We start from the raw sequence: 14,511 nt of genomic DNA, 5'->3' as shown, positions 1-14,511 counted from the left end.
CGATATTATGAGAAACACTCCCTGATTCCCGTCGTATGCCATGAGGCTCCACTATCTATATACCATACTTCTGATGATGTAGCACTAGTCATGCACGCTACTTCTTCTTCCAACCTGGAAGCCAACATAGAGAAATCAAAATCTCTCTCTCTTGTGCAATCTTTTGAAAATCTGCGTGAGTCCCCTGAGGTGGATGCCTTTGCATCGTGGTCTCGATCCATAACTGATTTTCCCTTTCTGTCTGTGACTACTTGCTCTGATACCATGTGAAAATTCTATCACTGCAGCAACTGATTTACTTTTCCTACTTATTTCATCACAAGTTATTCATGAAATTACTTCAACAAACATTAAAATAAATACTGCTGCACATATCACATCGTAATGCGGAAACAAAAATATGCACACATTGACACAGTTATTTTGGACTAATGTCCTCGAAAAAACCCAATGTGGGAAAATCGGTGCGACAAGGGAGGATTTTATTATTCAGCAATTTTCTTGTACAACAGGGTGCCAAACTGGCTTACCCACAGACAGAGAAACTTCCAACACTTTCCTAAACCTAGCGTAGGCCCTACTGACCTCTGCTACAACTTGAAACCCTCTATGTTAGCCTACTGAGGCTCTGCGCAACCCCTTTGGGCTTCTGTGTCACTCCTGTAGCCTCTGCGTGGATCACACAGGGCCTTCTGACTTTGCGTAGTCTCTGCTGCCTCTGCGTGGCTTCCTATGGTTTTGCGTTTGCCTCTTCTGCACTGATCTCCCGTCTTTTTGTTCCGTACTTGCTGCCTCCTGACTTCTCTCCAGACCATTGGTTCAACTTCTTAGCAAACCTCGCTCCAGAAATTGAGCTGAGTGGTCTCCCTCAGTGTGTTCTCCAAGTGCCCCTCAAGCCTCTTATACTTTTTCTGTTGACATCTCAACGGCCGAGATTAAGTCCCTAATCAACGACTAAGATTAGATCTAGCTTGATCCATGTCTTTTGGACCATTCTAACACAGATTCATATTAATACACATTAATATTTTATTTTCCCTAAGTTTAGACTTAGGGACTCTATTAAAAATATTAATTATTTTAATATCTCCTAATTTGTTTAGAATCTGCCCAAACCCTTTTTGGGTATTGGAGATCTCATGTGCCCCAACTTCTCCATCAAATTTCATGGCTAGAGCACATCCGATGCTACCCCAAATCAACACCTTCCCCATTAGAGATGCTTTGTACTCAAAACATATTGATGAACAAACTTACGATATTTTTCTCATAATGCTTTCAAATCTTTTCTCATAATGATTTCTCTAAGAGAGCGACAAAGAAATCGGATTTTTCCAATTCGAGGATTACCAGAGGCAGAGGGAGCAACCGATATTTTTCTTGCAGAGTAGATTTCTAGCTGGACACTATATTTTGCAGCTATTGATAGTGCAAAATAACGTCAAGAGGAAGAAAGAGCACACACTGAGGGAAATTTTCCTCAGGGGACTTCTAGCTTTAGAAGTTCCATTTTCTCTTGCAGATCAGTGGTCATTGTGAGCAGATTTACTTACTCCAGTAGGGAGTGCGTAGAGCCTAGCAGCAGTTCAGTGGAAGAGAAGAGGAGGATTTCGACTTATTTTGCTGAGATGGCCACTGCCGGACTACGAGATCAGGACAGGTTGGACGGTGCTTCCAACTATGTCATTTGGAAGGCAAGAATGTCCTTTTGGATGAATATCGCTTGAAGCCATTCATAGTTGTAGTGGTAGCTATCCTCACAAATGCATATTAGCTGAAGGAATACCGAAAGGAGATGGCGAGGGCAAAGAGGTTGATTCTTGACAGTGTTTGAGATCACATTGTATCACACATAGCGAGCCAGGGAACGACCAAGGAGATGTGGGATACACTTTCCACGCTATACCAAGGCACTTCCGAGCAGCGGAAGATGTGCTTGGATGAAAAGCTAAGATGCACTAGGATGCAAAAGGGGGAATGCATCGACCCCTACCTCACCAGGATTTAGGAGATCTGGGATCAACTGTCAACTGTTGGAGCAACACCTCAAGCCACAGAGCTAGTACGATTGGCACTCAACGATGTCTCCAAGGAGTGGCAGGTATTCATTCAAAGCATTTTGGGCAGCATAACCTTGCTAAAGTGGGACAGGATGTGGGCTGATTTCTAGTAGGAGTTGAAGCGAGACTTAGTGAAGAGCTCCATTAGTGGCAGCAGCAGTGGGTCGAAGTGGGTGAAGGCAGAGGAGAATGTGGGCCTCACATCGAAGGGTCCTAGTCAAGGGACTTTGGGAGCAACAGAAGAAGAAGAAGGACCTGTCAAAAGTCAAGTGCTTCAAATGTGGTGAGGTTGGTCACTACAACACCCATTGTCCTCTTAGGAAGAAGGACAAGGAGGAGAAGCAGCACCAGGCGACAACTCATGCCGAGATTGATAGGTTGTCCTCTAGGCTTGAGGAAGACTTCACCATGTTTGCTGACATACCCCCAAGAGTAAAGTGGGGTGACTTGGTATTGTAGCCTCAGAGTGCTACAAATGGGTAAGATTCTTGAAGAGGTCCACCTCTTGAATCAAAACCTTGCTATGAGAGTCCACCGTATTTCAGTAGCAAGATGGATCAGTGGCAGTAGATGCAGTGAGATGCTAGAGTGACAGATGCAGAGTCTAGTTGCATGTCAGATGCTGGGGAGCGCAGTGTAGATTTGGAAACAGTGAAGTTGGCATAGTGCAGAGTCAGTAGCAATGCAAATGCCTCAGTGACAGCGCATTTACTAGCAGCAGTCAGACACTCGGGTGACAGATGTATCATGTTGATCACAGTTGATTCAATATTTTAGATGCTTTTCAGCTGTAGATGTTGCAATTGCAGTAACAACATTTGGAGAGGGAGTTGCAGTGTTGGCAACAGTTCAGTCAGTAGCAACACATATCAAAGTTGTGCAATGGTTAGTGGGCAGCAGCAGCCAAACATCAGCAGCGTGTCAGGAGATGATGCAGAGACAGGGTGTTGTTTTAGTGGGTTGCAACACTAGAACACATTCCTCGCTAAGAGGGATTGTTAGTTTTTGTAGCATCAAATGTGTTCTAGCCACGATTTTTTGTGGAGAGGCTAGAATACATGAGATCTCCAAAACCTAGAAATCGTTTATGGAAATTCCACCTAGAGATGACTTAATTAGATTATTAGTCAGTTTTCAAATATTTCTTAAGTCTAAACTTAGGGAATATGACTAATTAATCAGACTTAATTAAGTTATTGTGTAAATGTTCTAGAAACTCACACAGATTGACTTCTAGTTAATCCTAACCATAGATTAAGATCTAATCTTGGCCGTTGAACTCTCAACAGAGGGTTATAAGAAGAAAGTCGATGGGGCTTGGAGAACACACTTGTAGAGTTCGATTTTGCTGAGAAATCGATTTCCACAGTAGCAGCTATGTGTTACCGGAAGTGATTCAGTGAGGTCGAAGCAGTGAGAGAGGGGCAGAGATAGTGAGGCCAGAGGAAGCTTTTTCATTTCCGACGAGTACATTGCAGAGAAGCAGTGATTGCCACAGATAGGAAGTGCAGAGGCAACGCAGAGCCCTCTTGGGGAATTTTTCGTTTCGCTGGGGAGAAGGAGAAATTCTAAGCTAGAAGATGGACAGAGGGTTCGAAGGCAAAGAGTATCAGTTTCCTAGACAACGGCTGACGAGATAGTGAGAGGAGACGTAGCTCCTGTTGAAATTTCTAAGTCTATCGGTTAGAAATTTAATCTGTATTCTTCTGGTTTATTTCTTCTACTTGTTAAATTTGAACCAATGTTGCACACATCGCGATCGGGATTTAATCGGCGCCGGAAAAAAAGCGGAAAAAATCGTTAAAATCGGGAAAAAATCGGAAAAAAGCGGGAAAAAATCGTTTGGCACAAAAATATTCATTTTTTTTCAATTTTTTTCAATTTTTTTAATATCTAAACCATCTACAACATAAAATAAATACATTGACACATAAATATGATAAAAAAACTAATATATAAGATGTTCAATATCATTTCTAGCGCTAAAATCACACATAACATTGAATCATGTCCTGAATAGTAAGTCCTGAGTCCCAAGTCCAACTCAGCCTCAAAATATCAACAAAAAATATGATAATGTATCTCATCATGTCATAATGTCATATACAATAAAATGAAAGTCTAATCCTATTGATTTCCTCTGCCCCTCTTGCGAGAAAATGGCACAACTTTCTCTTTCCCTCTAGATGTAGAAGCTGGTGCCTGTGGTGGTGGAAATGGCAGTGGAGTCTGACGTGCTCTAGAAGCTGAAGAACTAGTAGTAGCAGCTACAGGAGGCTGAGGTGGACGGAGACCACGTCCTCTACTGGTGGTAGTGGTAGCCCGGGTAGCCCGGGTAGGCGGTGTCACCTCCTCCTCCTGCTCCTCCAACTCCTCCTCCTCCTGCTCCTGCTCCTGCTCCTCCTCCTCCTCCTCCTCCCCCTCATCCTGCACTAACCAATCCTCAGTGGGATCCATGAGAGGCCTCTCGGTCTCAACCCTCCATTCAGCAGTGGTGTCAATCCCATCCAATGAGATGGCTTCCGTATCAGGTGTCTTCTCTAGTTGTTTCACCCACAATCGAAGATTGTAGTAGACATAGACCATGTCATTAAGTCTATGGGACTCCAACCTGTACAAAGTTCATGAAATAATAAATTAATAATTAATATTATAAAAAAAATATTGTTTAAAACTTTAATGAATTCAAAAATTTATTTGGAAATTTGCAATATTTTAAATGTTTAAGTGTTAACCTATTGCGCTTCTTGTTGTGTATTTTTTCAAATACACTCCAATTGCGCTCACATCCCGAGGAGCTGCATGTTTGGCTGAGGATCCGCACGGCAAGATTTTGCAAAAGGGGGACTCTGCCACCATACATCTTCCACCATGCGTCTACAACAAAATTACAAAGAAAATTTTAAATAAACATAAGAAAAAAATGGAATTTGAAGAAACAATGAAATTTGAAACAAAGTTACAAAGTACATACTACATAGTACAAACTAAAAAATACCTGGCATTTTAACCGTCCTATCAATGACAGCCATCTCAAAGCCAAATGTGCCAGCTGACAACTTATATTGCTCAATTTGTCTAGAGACCTCCATACGTTCTTCTGAAGTTCTCACCATCTTCTGGACACAGGTTAATAATCCTTCCACGACCTCAACATCAAAATTAAACCCACATGCATAAGAAAATGCAGGGTTCAGGAAAAGGCCAGCAGCATGAATGGGACGATGGAGTGTGTTGTTCCATCGCTCATCAATGACCTTCCATAGAAGGAGTTGTCTCTGGAACCCATCATCTCCCTTGTCATCATAGTAGGACCGAATGGCTTCTTTGGCCCTATCCATGGCTTCATACAAATAGCCCATTGCGGGCTTCTCACCATCAACCAACCGAAGAACCTTTACCAAAGGTTCTGTAACAGCGCACACCTCCTGCACTCCCGCCCAGAAGTCCTCCTGGTATGAAACTAGTCTGCAAACGACCTCTCCTTCTGGTTTGCGGCTCATTGACGAAGCACGCCACTCCTCTGAAAGAAACATTCTCTTCAAATCCCACATAGAATTCAAGAGGGATTGAAGAGATATGAAACTCGTCGCAAACCGTGTAATGGCGGGGCGCACCAACTCTTTGTTGTTGGTGCATTTTCTCATCAAGCTAAGCACAGATGTGTGATTGTAAATAAATTTTGTGATGCTTTTTGATGAGTCAACAACCTCTTTGACAAAGGGAATTTTCCCAATGTCCTCTAACATCAAATCAATACAATGGGCAGCACAAGGTGTCCAAAATAAAGTAGGATGCCTGTCCATAAGCATTCTACCAGCAGCAACATAATTTGCAGCATTGTCCGTTATGACTTGGACAACATTTTCTGCACCCACCTCCAAAATAAACACATCCAGCAAATCACATAAAGTTTTTGCATCTTTCATTTGATGAGTTGCATCAACAGATTTGATAAACATAGTCCCCAAGGGACAACTAACCAAGAAGTTTATAAGGGTTCTCCCCTTTTGGTCAGTCCAACCATCTGACATAACAGTGCATCCTGTTTGTGCCCATGATGCCCTAAAATCCTCCAATCTTTGGGTGCAGTCACGCTTTTCATCTTGAAGAAGCCGGCCTCTGAAATCATGAAGAGAAGGGAGTTTGTACCCCGGGCCAACACTGGCAACAGCATCAAGAGTAGGTTGGAAAAATGGATTATTCCTTATAATGCTGAAAGGAATATCACTCCAGAGGAGAAATTTTGTCATCAACTTGTCAGCTTTTTCTTTTTCAGTTCTTTTTAGCATTGAACCAATAGTTGGTTGTGAACCAGGTGTGGTTCGAGGAACAAAATATGATGATGCAGCTACCGGATTGACTGACGCTGCAGTAGAACCTGTGCCACTTGGCCCACTTCCTTCAACTGACCTTTTTAGTTGCCTTTTGAGTTCTTCTTTGGCGTCTCTAGTGTGCTTTAATTCTCCCAATGCTCTCATGGCTTTTTGGATAATTTCAGCATTTGTCTTTAGACAGGGCCCCACATCACGTCCAGGGATTTGTGCAAGGTGGAACTTCAACCTGTACACCCCCCCGAATATTTCCTTTCCACACAACTTGCAATACAAGTTTTGTCTATCATTCGGAGTTTTAGGGTCACCATATTCCCAGAAAGGATCCAATTTCCTTGGCATGTTTGTTTTTGAATTTTGAATTTGCAAACCTATGGAAAAATAAGGATTAGGAAATAGGAATTTAGGATTACATAAATGATAATAGTAAATACAAATTACAATTTAGCATTTGCAAAATTACAAGCTAATTATTTCCAAAATCCCAATTTCTAAACCCAAGTTACCCAACCAAATGCCAAAAAACAATGAAAAATCAAAAAAAATAAACAATGTTTAAAGAAAATGAGAAAATAAAAATCAAAAATTGGTTCTCATAGTCATAACAAATAACCCATCCCAAATCAATGAAAAATTTCCAAAAATTCTTTAAAAACAATGAAAAACAAAGTTTTTATAGAACCAAAACAAAAAAAAATTAATCTACATACCTGGTTTATGGACAAATTGGCGATCTTGGCTTGGATTCCTCCTAAAATCGCTTCGATTCGCTCCCACAACCGACGGCAACCCTCTCCCTCACTTCTTCTCCTTCTCCTCTGCGGCGGACTGCTGAATGAATAAAAAAAAATTTGTTTTTTCCATATAAAACCCCGCTGCCGCGCGCCCTCGCGATTTTAAGCGAAAAAATCGCGATTTTATCGATAAAAATCGCTATAAAAAAAAGAGGCGATTTTTTGGATAAAAATCGCGCTTTGAATCGGCGATTTTAAAAAATCGCGATTTTACGATTTAATCGCGATTTTATCGCGATGTGTGCAACACTGATTTGAACAAGTTATTTAAAACATATAAATAACGAAATAAACACAATACAATCTCAACATCTACAGATCATCAGCTGAAAGAAAACAAACAAAAGTGACACCATTATTTTTGGACAAATGTCCCCGGAAAAACCCAATGCGGGAAAACTAGTGCATATATTGAGGGTTTATTATTATGTAGTATTTCCTTGAGTACAACTGGGTGCCAAACTGGCTCACCCGATAGAGGAAAATAACTGGAGGCAATACCTCTCTATTCGGAAACATGTATTCAGAAAACCTATCACACGAAACCCTCTCCAATGACTCTAAAGCTCGCGTTGGCCCTTCTGGCCTCTGCATCAACCCTTTGAGGCACTACGCAGCCTCTGGGATCCTTTGTGTCACTCTAGCTGCCATTTGTGTGGATGACGCAGTGCTCTGGCCTCTACACTGTCTCTTCTGGGCTCTACGTGGCCGGCTCTGGTTGATGCTTCTCACTCTCTGCCTCTGCACTGGTATCTTGGCATTGTCTCTGCCTCTCTGTCCACTACTCACTGCCCCTCGCTGTTGATCACTAATTCGACTTTGCTTAGCAACCCCGCTCTAGCAAATCGAATGACTGATCACTCTGGTGTGTTCTCTAACTGACCCTCTGTTGATTTGGGGTAGCATCGGATGTGCCCTAGCCACGAAATTTGGTGTACAGGTTAGGGCACATGAGATCTCCAATACCCAGAAAGCGTTTGGGTAGATTCTAAACAGATCAGGAGATATTAAAATAATTAATATTTTTAATGGAGTCCCTAAGTCTAAACTTAGGGAAAATAAAATATTAATGTGTATTAATATGAATTTGTGTTAGAGTGGTCCAAAAGACATGGATCAAGCCAGATCTAATCTTAGCTGTTGATTAGAGACTTAATCTAGGCCGTTAGGATGTCAACAGGAAAAGTATAAGAGGAGGCTTGAGGGTCACTTGGAGAGTACACCAGAGTGATCAATCATTATATTCTCTAGAGTAGGGTTTGCTAAGAGAGATAGAATCAGTGATCGGGAGAGCAACTGAGGGGCATTGAGTACAGAGAAAAACAGAGAAGGCAGAGATTGTGCTGGGAGAGCAGCGCAACAACCAAGGAGAGTGACTCAGAGCTAGCAAGGGCTCACGCAGGGCCACGCAGAGGCAGCCAAGTGCTACGCAGAGCACTAGAGAGGTCAGCGTATCTGACATAGAGGCCCAGAAAGCTGACGCAGGGTCTCCTGGGGCTGACACAGGCCAAGAAAGGTTGACGCAGGGCTAGCGTGGGACAGAGAGGGGCTGACGCAGTCCAGATTGAGTAGACGCTGGGGTTGTAGGAGAAGTTTTGTGCTGTGGAACTACTGGAAGGATTTTTCGGGGTTTCATCCAGGAGATTTCTTTCAAACTGTGAGGTATAGCTGCTAAGGAAAATCTCTGTTGGGTAGGCCAGTTTCGGCACCCAGATTGTACTCTGATATTGCTTAATAAGAAAACCCTCAAATAGCTACACCGGTTTTCCCGCATTGGGTTTTTCCGGGGACATTGGTCCAAAAATAATGGTGTCATGTGGCGTGTTTGTTCTTGTTTCTTTTAGTTGCTGATCTGTAATATGTTGAGCATGCACTGGTGTTTATTTTCAGAATTTAATTTGTAAATAACTTGTTAAAGAAAAATAACAAGTAGGTAGGAATAAATCAGAAAAAGTGCATGAAGGGTTTCTAAACTAAGTAAACTTAGAAACTTCAACATGGTATCAGAGCGTGATTACAAATCACAGGAGGACTAAGAGACATCAGCCGAGTGGAGCAATGGCAGCAGAAAACAGTTGTCCCGAGGTGACAAAAGTTGTTTCTAGCAGGACAGAGGCCAAGAAGTGTGATGCAGAGTTAGCCAGAGCCATGCAGAAGAAGCTGGGCGCTCCGAGCCTAAGAGAGGCAAGCGTTGCTGATGTAGAGGGCCAGAGGGCTGACGTAGGGCATCCCAGGGCTGGCGCAAACCCATTTGGGGTGACGCAAAGCCAACGTGGGGTAGAGAGGGGCTGACGCAGTTCACAGAGAGACAGTTGTTGGAGTCTGGAAGGATGCAGGAATATTGCAGAGTGGAGCTGGTGAGGTACTGTAGTCAGAACAGTACCTGACAGAGCAAGGCTAGAGGAGTTGTTACTGAGGGTTTCTAGCCGAGGAACCTAGATCAGTAGTGCAGTTGCACAAGACGATCATAGTAGGGGGCATCTCGACAAGCGGCATAATGATTTCCAGGAGGGAAATCAGGACTCAGAGGGAGTCCAGAAGAGAACTTCCAGACGGGAAGTAGAGACTCAGAGGAGTCGAACAGAGAACTTCCAGGAGGGAAGTAGAGGATCGTCATGGCACTACACTGGGTAAGAGACCAGGATAGACTGGACGGAGCATCAAACTTTGCAGTCTGGAAGGCCAAAATCTTATTAGTGCTTGACAGGAATCGTGTCAAGAACTTCGCCTTGAAGGTTATAGCTATCCTAGTCGACCCTAATGATAACGACAAGTACGAAGAGGCGATGGCGAGGGCCAAGTGCATTATCCTTGACAGGGTCAGGGATCATTTGGTACCACATATAGTCGAGAAGGAAACGACAGTTGAGATGTGGGAGGCTCTCAAGAACCTGTACCAGCATACTTCTTTGCAGAGAAGAATGCTGCTTGAGAACCAGATGAGGTCGTATCAGATGAAGAAGGGTCTATTGATTGACACCTTCCTTGGAGGACTGAATGAGATCTGAGATCAGTTGACTGCAATAGGAGCGACAACGGATCAGGAGCTTATGGTGAGGACAACCCTGAATGCTGTCTTAGAAGATTGGGAAGTGTTTGTCCAGAGTATCTTGGGCAGAGGGACTTTCCTACCTTGGGACGAGAAGTGGGCAGCTCTTCCCCAGGAAGAGATCAAACGGCAGTCGAAGATAGGTAGCAACAACAAAGGGATCAAGGTGAAGGAGTAGGAGGAGGATGTGGCCCTAGCATATGAGGGAAACTAGGAGAAGCAGAAGAAGAAAGATCTCTCCAAGGTCAAGTGCTTCCACTTTGGGGAGATGGGTCATTATGCGACTTAGTGCCCAAGGAAGAAGAGTAAGGGAGAGTCTTCCGAGACTAAGGCAACGCCAGCAAGGGCAGAGAAGGAAGTTTTGACAGACGATGATTGTGCCATGAGTGCACACACACCACTTGAACGGAAATGGGGAGACATCGAGTTGTAGTCAGGAGGACTACAGGCGATGAGGGGCAGGATCCTTGAGGTACCCAGCCTCTTGGATTAGACCTTGCTACGGGAGCCCCGATGAGGAGTAGCAGGACTAGCTGGGTGGGTAGAGACGGATTCGGATGGAGCGACAAAGATAGCTACAATGCAAGAGTCCTAAGACAACGCAAAGCTAGCAGGCTGCAGTAGTGCGAGAGGCACAAGAGTGTTGCACCAGTGTCGGAAGGCACAACGAGGTGTGCAATGGTGTGAGATGCAAAGAGTTGTTGCAGTCAGCGGCAGAGGGAGCTTTAGCATTAGTGGGTGTTTCTAGCCCAACAGGGAGGTCAGTTGGGAGATCAGTTACTTACTTCTCAGTAATTGAGTTGCAGTGCAACAGTGGGTGGCACGATGCAGCATGATGAGAGGAGGTAAAGTGCGGATGCAGTGCTGGGAGAAATGACTAGCAGTAGCATGGATGCAGAGGGAGCTGTAGTACAAATGCAGCAGTGGCAGTGGCAAAACCACAAGCAGCAATACAGGATGTAGTAGTGCAGAGGATGATGCGCAAAAAGGCCTAGCATCAGCACAGGTATCAATGCCAGTTGATCAGAGTAATACTCAATAAGGAGTATTGCTAGAGCACAGTCCTTGCTAAGAGGGAGTGTTGATTTGGGGTAGCATCGGATGTGCTCTAGCCACAAAATTTGGCGGAGAGGTTAGGGCACATGAGATCTCCAATACGCAGAAAGGGTTTGTGCAGATTCCAAACAGATAAGGAGATATTAAAATAATTAATATTTTTAATGGAGTCCCTAAGTCTAAACTTAGGGAAAATAAAATATTAATGTGTATTAATATGAATCTTTGTTAGAGTGGTTCAAAAGACATGGATCAAGCCAGATCTAATCTTAGCTGTTGATTAGGGACTTAATCTAGGTCGTTGAGATGTCAATAGGAAAAGTATAAGAGGAGGCTTGAGGGTCACTTTGATAGTACACCAGAGTGATTAGTCATTCTATTCTCTAGAGCGGGGTTTGCTAAGAGAGATAGAATCAGTGATTGGGAGAGCAGCTGAGGGACATTGAGTACAGAGAAACAGAGAAGGCAGAGATTGTGCTGGGAGAGCAGCGCAGCAGCCAAGGAGAGTGACGCAGAGCCATCAAGGGCTCACATAGGGCCATGCAGAGGCATCCAAGTGCTGCGCAGAGCACCAGAGAGGTCAGCGTGTCTGATGCAGAGGCCCAGAAAGCTGACGCAGGGCCTCTTAGGGCTAACGCAGGCCAGAAAGCTGACGCAGGGCCAACGTGGGACAGAGAGGGGTTGACGTACGCCAAGAAAGGCTGACGCACGACCAACGTGGGATAGAGAGGGCCTGCCGTTGTCCAGATTGGGCAGACGCGGGGGTTGTAGTAGTTTTGTGCTGAGGAACTGCCGGAAGGATTTTCCGTGGTTTCAACTAGGAGATTTTTCTCAAACTGTGAGGTATAGTTGCTAAGGAAATTCTCTGTTGGGTATGCCAGTTTCGACACTTAGATTGTACTCTGATATTGCTTAATAATAAAACCCTCAGATAGCTGCACTGGTTTTCCTGCATTAGGTTTTTACGGGGACATTGGTTCAAAAATAATGGTGCCATGTGGTGTGTTTGTTCTTGTTTATTTTAGTTGCTGATCTATAATATGTTGAGCATGCACTGGTGTTTATTTTGAAAATTTACTTTATAAATAACTTGTTAAAGAAAAATAACAAGTAGGTAGGAATAAATCAGAAAAAGTGCATGAAGGGTTTTTAAACTAAGTAAACTTAGAAACTTCAACACCCTTAAGCCTCCTCTTATACTTTTCCTGTGGGTCCTTCAACGACCAAGATTAAATCTGTAATCAACAGCTAAGATTAGATTTGGCTTGATCCATGTCTTTTGGAACCTTCTAACCAAGTTTTATATTAATACCCATTAATATTTTATTTTTCCTAAGTTTAGACTTTAAGAACTCCATTAAAAATATTAATTATTTTAACATCTCCCAAACCAGGTACAATCTGTCCAAATCATTTCTGGGTATTGGAGATCTCATGTGCTTTAGCCTCTCCACCATTTTTCATGGCTAGAGAACATCCGATGCTACCCCAAATCAACAATCCCTCTTAGCGAGGACCGTGCTCTAGTAATACTCCACACTGAGCATCACTCTGATTATACGACACTGATTCTTGTGCTGATGTTAGGTCTCCCCGTCCTACATCCTCTGCACTGTTGCATCCTGTACTGCTGCCCATGGCCCTGCCACTGCCATTGCTGCATCCGTACGACAGCTCCCTCTGCATCCGTGTTGCTACTGGTCCATCCTCTCCACACTGCATTTGCACTGCATCCCCCTCTTATCATACTACATCGTGGTACTGCATACTGCTATTGCACTGCAACTCAGTTATCGTGAAGTAAGTAACTGATCCACCCTACTTCTGACATCCCTGTCAGGCTAGAAACACTCCCGACGCTGAAGCTCCCTCTGGCGCTAACAAGTGCTCCCTCTACTAACCTCTGCGCTGCTGTAGCAACTCCCTGCTTCTCGAACCGTTGCAAACCTCTCTGTGCCATCCTACACCATTGCAACACTGCCGTGCCTCTCGCCCTGTTGCAGTTTGTTAGCCTTGTGCTTCCTGGGGACTCCTGCATTGTAGCACTCTTTGTTGCTTCATTCGCATCTGTCTCTATCGACATCCGACAGTCCTGCTACTCCTCTTCGGGGCTCTCGTAGCTAGGTATAATCCAAGAGGTTGGGTACCTCAAGGATCCTGTCCCTCATCGCCTGTAGTCCTCCTAACTATAGCTCGATGTCTCCCCACCTTTTCTATAGAGGTATGTGAGCACTCATGGCACAATCGTCATCCTCCTCGACTTCCTTCTCTGCCTTCGCATAATGACGTAGTTCCCCACAGTGGAAGCACTTGACCTTGGAGAGGTCCTTCTTCCTCTTCTCCTACATTCCCGCAGATGCCAGAGTTGCATCCTCTTCCTCTTCTTGATCCAGACTCCTTTGCTGCTACTTCTCGCCTGATCTCCTCTTGACGAAGAGCCGCCTACAATTCTTCCCAATTTGGAAGATCCGCCCTGCCCAGTATGCTCTGGATAAATGTCTCCCACTCCTCGAAGATTGTGTTAAGTGTGGTCCTTACCATCATCTCTTCATCTGGCGTGACCCCTATGGAAGTCAGTTGGTCCCAATCTCCTTCAATCGACCGAGGAAGAGATCTATCTGCTCCCCCTTCTGCATCTGGTATGACCGTTGTTGATTCTCAAGTAATATCTTCCTCTGCATGGAAGCATGCTGGTACAACTTCTTCAAGGTGTCCCACATTTCCTTTGTTGTCTCCTTCTCGGCAATATGTTGGACCACATGATCCTTGACCCCATCAAGGATGATGCATTTTACCTTGGCCATTGCCTCCTCGTACTTCTCATTAGCTACCGAGTCAACTGGGATAGCCATTGTTCTCAAGGCAAAGCCCTTGATGCAATGTCTATCTAGAATGGACAGGATCCTGACCGTCCAGACCACAAAGTTGGATGCCCCATCTAGCCTGTCCTGATTCCTCAGCCCTTTGACGACCTTCTTGTTGCTTTTCTGTCGACTCCTCTGAGTCTCACTACTTCCCTCTGGAAGTTCTCCTTTTGACTCCTGCTGAGTCTCTCTACTTCCCGCCTAGAAGTTCTCTGTTGGACTCCCTCTGAGTCCCGATTTCCCTCCTGGAAATCCTTTTGCCAATTGTCAAGTTGCCCCTCTTTGATCATCTGTGCACTCGCAACAATGATCCAGATTCCTTTGCTAGAAATCTGCCTCAGAAGCAACTCCCTC

The 14,511-nt window shown here is 44.2% G+C and overlaps 2 protein-coding genes across 2 annotated transcripts in view; one reads left to right on the top strand and one right to left on the bottom strand.

Moving 5' to 3' along the window:
* The window catches only part of LOC149251691 (AP-5 complex subunit zeta-1), a 515,410-nt gene that overhangs the window by 97,298 nt on the left and 403,601 nt on the right, over positions 1–14,511 (top strand). The gene's annotated exons all lie outside the window — the stretch shown is intronic.
* On the bottom strand, positions 4,015–4,923 carry LOC149251693 (uncharacterized). The gene is made up of 2 exons (XM_089456564.1): positions 4,796–4,923; positions 4,015–4,671 (listed from the first exon to the last, which is right to left on the bottom strand). The coding sequence occupies exons 1-2, from the start codon at positions 4,921–4,923 to the stop codon at positions 4,188–4,190; spliced, it is 612 nt and encodes a 203-aa protein (XP_089312690.1). The 3' UTR covers positions 4,015–4,187.

Source organism: Pinus tabuliformis, chromosome 7, assembly GCF_031772625.1.
Source record: "Pinus tabuliformis cultivar Carrire ecotype Pingquan chromosome 7, CPIR1, whole genome shotgun sequence".
NCBI classification, from domain to species: domain Eukaryota; kingdom Viridiplantae; phylum Streptophyta; class Pinopsida; order Pinales; family Pinaceae; genus Pinus; species Pinus tabuliformis.
The sequence above is the reverse complement of the archived record's forward strand: the minus strand, read 5'-3'. Positions and strand labels throughout refer to the sequence as shown.

Excerpts from the sequence above, each read along its gene's own strand:
- LOC149251693 (XM_089456564.1), bottom strand. The coding sequence starts at position 4,923 with ATGTATGGTGGCAGAGTCCCCCTTTTGCAAAATCTTGCCGTGCGGATC. Across the intron at positions 4,672-4,795 it reads CACAACAAGAAGCGCAATAG|GTTGGAGTCCCATAGACTTA; the intron begins GTTAACACTTAA and ends AACTTTGTACAG.